General features: G+C 43.0%; 1 protein-coding gene across 4 annotated transcripts in view; it reads left to right on the top strand.

The window, feature by feature from the left end:
• The first annotated feature begins 5,223 nt into the window (after positions 1 to 5,223).
• Positions 5,224 to 6,254, top strand: part of LOC118210981 (calsyntenin-1-like) — a 35,846-nt gene continuing 34,815 nt past the window's right edge. For 3 of the 4 annotated variants that reach the window (XM_035387555.1, XM_035387553.1, XM_035387554.1), the window contains exon 1: positions 5,224 to 5,579. In XM_035387555.1, coding sequence (XP_035243446.1) covers positions 5,498 to 5,579 — 82 coding nt within the window. In that variant the 5' untranslated portion in view covers positions 5,224 to 5,497. The remainder of the gene's footprint in view (positions 5,580 to 6,254) is intronic. The other variant, XM_035387552.1, reaches the window with a different exon arrangement.

The following is a 6,254-nucleotide window of genomic DNA, read 5'->3' as shown; positions in this document are numbered from 1 at the left end:
GTGTGTGTGTGTGCGGATGTGTGTGTGTGTGTGTGTGTGTGTGTGCGGATGGTTGTGTGTGTGTGTGTGAGTGAAGCAGAGAAAAGGAGAGCCCTGTCTGATTGTATCTGGTGTCTCCTCAGGTGCACTGAGCTGTAAAATCAGCGGCCCCAGGGTCCGTCCTCTGGGAGCTGTGAAGAAGCGACCCTCAGCCTGAGTCCCAGGGGCACAATGAAAGCCAAAGAGTGAAAGCTATAGGGTGACTGCGGTTATGGGGACTCCCCTCAGTCATGAGATTCGGGGTAAAAACAAATGCTAATTCCCGGGACCGTGGCAGAGAGGGTTCAAAGCACCACATCGCTGCATGTCTTCTGGCCCAGGGGGTCAGGGTGACACTCAATCAGGGTCACTGGTCAAGGTCTTTAAAACGGGACTGTGGAAACGGAATCCTTCTGACGCGGGTCCTCTGTCAGGGTGATGTCTTTTCCATATGGCGGCCGGGAAAAAGCCCGCAACAATGCGTTAAGCCTCTGACCCCTGGACTGGGGGATCCGGAGGGCCACAAGAGAAAAGTGACGTGACGCTCTGAAGTGACATATGTCCGCACAAACACGGACTCAGAACGTGCGACCTGAACCTCAACGGAGAGCGGCATGCACGCTTTTCGGTTGACCTCCGTTAGATTTCTGTCAGCGGCTAAAGGAACGACATCCTTTTAAGGCAGATTTTTTGGAACATTTTAGTCCATTGTGCGCCCTCTGGTTCATTGAGAATATTAACAAGTGGGCGGGGCGGGGTGAGTTGGTCAAAGTGGGGAAGTCCAGATCACCGTTTCCTGATCAACCATCTGTTCTCTCCCCTCATTTCGTCTTCGCAGCAGCCCTCCGTGTTGTCAGTTCACTGTCTGCCTCCATCAGGATGCAGAGATCTTTAGATTCTCCTCCTCCTCTTCTTCTTCTTCTTCTTTCAGCTGTTCCCATTAGGGGTCGCCACAGCGGATCATCTTTAGATCTTTAGATTCTTTAGATTCTCCAGTGGAGGAATTGTACAGCGTTCCTCGATAACTGGTCCTGGATCACAATCAAAATTGAACATCGTATGGAATGGTGGGGTGGAGAGGGAACTGGTCTCAGATCTTATATCAATGGTGAAAAACAACTTTGATCTTTGAAACAACTTTTTGTTGATACCTCTGTGAAGGTTGTCTTGACATTACCAACAATGTCTATGTGTCTCTCATAAAGTCACATTTCTCAATTGGTTGTTTTCATTATTCTATCTGATATGAAACCCCTAAATTTGTAATCAGCACAATTTCATTCTGTGACTCTGTTCTTTGATTCTGTTTTATTATCTTAGGTTTCGTAGTTCCGAAAGCAATTCAGTTAATATTTATCCTTGTAACCATTTATATTTCATATTTCATATTTCTCTTCAGAGTTTTAAACTGATTGAAGTGTCACATACACTATTGACAATAGCAATAGCAACAACAATATATAACAGTCGGAGCATAAAATGTTTATGCAGCTCAGCAATATTTTTAGCACTCCTGATAAATTCTGTCATATTTTAATACAGCAGAAAGTTAAGAGCGATCTACAACACACCGTAGCACCTACAAATGAAAAGATACGGTATGTAACATGGTCACCTGTAGGGTCAGATGCTAGGAAGTGACTACATAATGAATTGTAGGCGCTTTATCAGTCCTGCTGGCCCATAAACCCCTTTAATCACAAAAATAATATAAATCCTGATGAGGAAAAGAAAATAACTTGTCTCCGGTGTCTGACTTCGATAAAAGGAATAACTGTTTCCATCCATCGGATCAGGAAATTTTTCTAATGAGTTTATGTAGTCTTTGACTCTGCTTTGTGATACAATCTCTGGATTCCCTTCTGCTATAGGTCTCAGCGTCGATTTGGACCGCATCCAAAATGCAGTCGACCAGTGCTTGTTATGGTCAGATCTACTGGACCTCATTAGATGCAGGTATAGATGGGCTTGAGGAAGGCTTCACATAACGGTCAGTCAACCTTGACCAGTCACGTCCCCCCCCCCCCGCCCCCCCCCCCCCCCATTGGCCTCATGGCTCAACGTGGTTGAGAGAAATATGAAATATGTCTCTATGGAAAACTTCTTAGCCTGGTTTATTGATGTAGTTTTGTACATGCACAAAACTATGCACAAAATATGCTTGACATTTAGAACTGAATAGGTCACAGAGAACAGGAGCAGACCTATTCGGCGAGAGAGGGTGGTTCAAACAGCTATTATCTGCAGCAAAACACAGCTTCTGGAAATGATGGAATCACTCTCTGTTCCCATGTTCTCTGAAGAAAACGTTAAAAAAATAATCAAATGAAATATCCTAGAAAGCTTCACCCAGAGTGAACTTGTCACACAGAATGACGTGGAAAGCACAATAAGGAAAAGATTGCTTCCTAAGGCCCCTTGAGTTGTCCTTTGAGAAAAGGAAAACCCATGGCATGTTTCCTTGTTCATTAAAACTGGGCTAGGCATGCTCAAGTGGTTTTGACTGTAACATAGGCGGTGACTGGAACCCATGAAATGATTTGACCTATTTAATATCAGGCCCAGTGACAATCAAGAAAAAAATAGGATCATGCCATTAATACATTGGGTAAAGAATAAGACAGAATACTTTTTAAATCTGCTTGTTTTCACAGATATACATTTATCTTACCTGCTACAAATTCACAGTTGCTGTCAGGAAAATAACAATATTTCCTTTGCAGCAGGTGCTCTGGCATTTAATTGAATGCCATTTTTTTTTTGTATTTAGTAGGACAAATTCATAAATCAGTGTGTGCTCAGTTTGCATTTTATATGCTGGATAAATTATTCATATTATTTGTGATATTTATATTTATATACTCCTGCGACTAGGCAAATTATTAAACCCATTTGACAGCAATCCCAGCTCATATAAATAAACAGGAACTATTAAAAATATGGTGTTTTACTTTTAAAAATCCAATACACAAATTATGCTTTTAATTTATTTAATTAATTATATCTCATCTTATTGAAATTCCATGGATCAATTATGACTTTGCAGTGGGATACAGCCATTTGTTAGTCATCTAAAGAGGTGCTGGGGAAGGCTATGCCTGTTCTTCTCGCACTTCGTTTTTGATTGATCTGTGTTCGCGACAGGCGCAGATGGGCAGAAGTGCAGATGTACTTCTGCACGGCGGGGGACCGTAAAAGAGAATATCATCGCCATAAAGCAGCGGCGTTCTATTATCACAGGGCGCTTTGATACGAGAAATAGCCCCGGTTCCTTTATCCTCTGTCTGATGTTAACCAGAGCCTTTGTTGGAAGCCTTGTTTCCTGCTGAGATGTCTTGTTCGCTGAAATGTCAAACCTGGGTGCCAAGGTTTTTTAGCAAGGCATTGCCTGTCTGTGCATAATGCGAGGGTGGACAAGCTCTTATCTTTTCCCTGAATGCCATCAGACTCTTCCAGACTGACTACTCAGGAAATTTCGGAGCATGTGGCTAGAGACAGAAAGGGGGGCTGCCGACAGATTCTGGAAAGCACATCTGTGCTTGAAAAATGAGGAGAGGAACATTGTGCTCTTGCAAGCACTTCTCCTCCTGATTCAGTGTGTCGACAGCTTTCATTTTTATTTATTTTTTTTAAACGTACTGAAAAGCAAGATGCAAATGTCTCCATGGTTCCCTGTGTCCCTGAAGAAAATAATACAGTGCTCAAAGCATCTAGTCGGTTTCTGTTCTGGTCATCCATGTCCATTCCAGAACAGATTGGGCCCTCCTACTGTCCCACGAAGCCTTCACAATGAGCATTCTGTTCTTCATCACTTTCTCCCGGCAAGTTCATATCTTGCCAAGGAAAAACAAATGCTCATTGTGCTCAGCTTCTGTTCCTGGCCTAAGATAGGCTCTGTTGTTTAGACCCATCAGTTTATTGCTGTTTCACACACTGATGCCCCCCCCCCCCCTCCACCTTCTCCATTTGCCTCTGTTATGCATGACTGTAGCTCACTAAGGAACAGACATTCAGACATTACATTGCTTGCCTGGTCACTACTCTGAGTCAGCTATTAGTTTACCATTGAGGTGTGGGGCTGTGTGTGCGCATGGTGGATGTGAGGGGACGAGAAGTATTCCCATATGTGGGGCGACATAGCTCAGGAGGTAAGACCGATTGTCTGGCAGTCGGAGGGTTGCCGGTTCAAACCCCGCCCTGGGCATGTCGAAGTGTCCTTGAGCAAGACACCTAACCCCTAACCCCTAACTGCTCTGGCGAATGAGAGGCATCAATTGTAAAGCGCTTTGGATAAAAGCGCTATATAAATGCAGTCCATTTACCAAGTAGCTAACAACGGAAAATAAAGAAAATGTAACAGATGTCTGAACTAACCTCTGAAAATGAAAGCAAGAAAAATCTGCTGATATCACTTCTTAATTGGTGTAAAGAAGCGTTTTTTAAAATCACTTTGCAAAGCTGTGCGCTTCTGTTGGTAGTTTGAATCTTGTGGCATCAGGGAAAATTTAGTCTAATGGAATTTTGAGGGGAAGAGAGTGGTTGCATCCTGGGAGTATTACAGTAAGTGCTGTGTTGTGGCTCTGATGGTGATGTTCACTCTTTTGGATCAGTGCACTGGGGAATTAGTGAAAATCCAGTCATTGTTGTTCCCGAGACCGAGAGACACGGACTGCTTAAAACAATGTCTCTACTTGTCCTGGACCTGGATGTTTCTCTCATCCTTACTGAAATCTGAGGGTCTTACAGATTTATACAAATGCAGGTGCATGTTTTCGCAAGTGAAACGCTGTATGTTTCCAGTGATTTAAAGACATGTTTTAAAGGAGAAGTGGCCACAAATTAAGTTTTGCACGTTGGCATATTGTGTGAACTTCCACAGTTCAGGGCCCCTTTTATTCCCTGCATTAAAAAATCAAGGCAGAAATTATGTAATGTATTGAATGCACTCAAATGATTACACGGCTGCATGCACACTGAGATCTGACAGATAATCGTGTATGTCATTAAAAAAAAGGAAATTGTAGCCAAAGACTGAACACTCTGGTAACCCAAGGCTACGGTATGTGCTTGCATTTAGTTGACCTCGCTCATAATGGAGGAGATTCCTTCACGTATCCTTGTTGAATTGACATGTAAGCGAGGCGGGAGGCGACCGCTTGTACCACATGCAAAAACGCCTGTCCCTCGCCCTAACCACGGCAATCTATGCGCTCCGTCGTTCTGTGCTTAGCAGCAGGCATCCAACACTCCCACAATAACATCCTTGACGTCATAGCCATCACTCCCGTCGGAGATGCAGCTGCAAAACTGCTATAGTGTGGATTGAAGGGGATAGCGAAGCGGCGGTGGCAGCCATCTTACAGACCGACCGTATGCGCCCGGATTGTTTTGTACGGTTCAGTAAGGCAATACATTTGTAGGCTATCCATCAGAATAAGTAACGCGATTCTAGGTTTTTCTTTTTCTTTAGAAATACGACATGCATTGTCGACGATACAAACCACCCTCATCTCTAATGGGGCTGGTCCTTGGACTAATATGTGTGGTGGAGGCAGCTAAAGGTATGTCAGAAAGCAAACCGGGATTTATGTGATGTGTGTGTCTTTACTCCAGTTACTCGGTTTAATTTTAGATGTCATCGAAATTACGATTTTCATACTGATTGGTAAAGGGTGCTCTGTTTAGCTGACTCAATAACCAATTGGCTATATTTACCTTTGTTTGTGATTATTTATTTGGGGATGCTGCGCGAGCTCATCCAGCCTTTGAGAACATTTGTAAATATAGCTTCAAAACATTGATTCGAATTTAATTTGAGGTACATCGTAGCCTACTTTAGGATGTTTATTTTATAACATCCATAATGTTTCCCAGTCAGTATCCCGTTTTCTTTGTATTTAATGTGTGGTTGAAGGTGCAATCATAATGAATCTATTTTGAATAATGAATAATGCTTGCAACTGGCCCTGTGCGAGCATTTGGGGTTACTGGACGGTTTGTATTCTTTCTTATTTCGTAGAACGTCCTGAGCTTTTTCGTGTCAATATAGAATGAACTCATGACACACTGTTTCACAGTGTAGCCAAATTATATCAAGTCATTGAGATGCCTTCGAGCACCTGCCACTTCACTGCCTGCGTAGTCTGAGTTGACGAATAATTCCATGGTGTCCGGCCAGCATTAAGCACATAGTAACCTGCACCGCATTCATTTAAAATACACAATATTTGTTGGCC

This window comes from Anguilla anguilla, chromosome 13 (genome assembly GCF_013347855.1).
Source record: "Anguilla anguilla isolate fAngAng1 chromosome 13, fAngAng1.pri, whole genome shotgun sequence".
NCBI lineage: Eukaryota > Metazoa > Chordata > Actinopteri > Anguilliformes > Anguillidae > Anguilla > Anguilla anguilla.
This window is presented reverse-complemented; position numbering and strand designations above follow the sequence as displayed.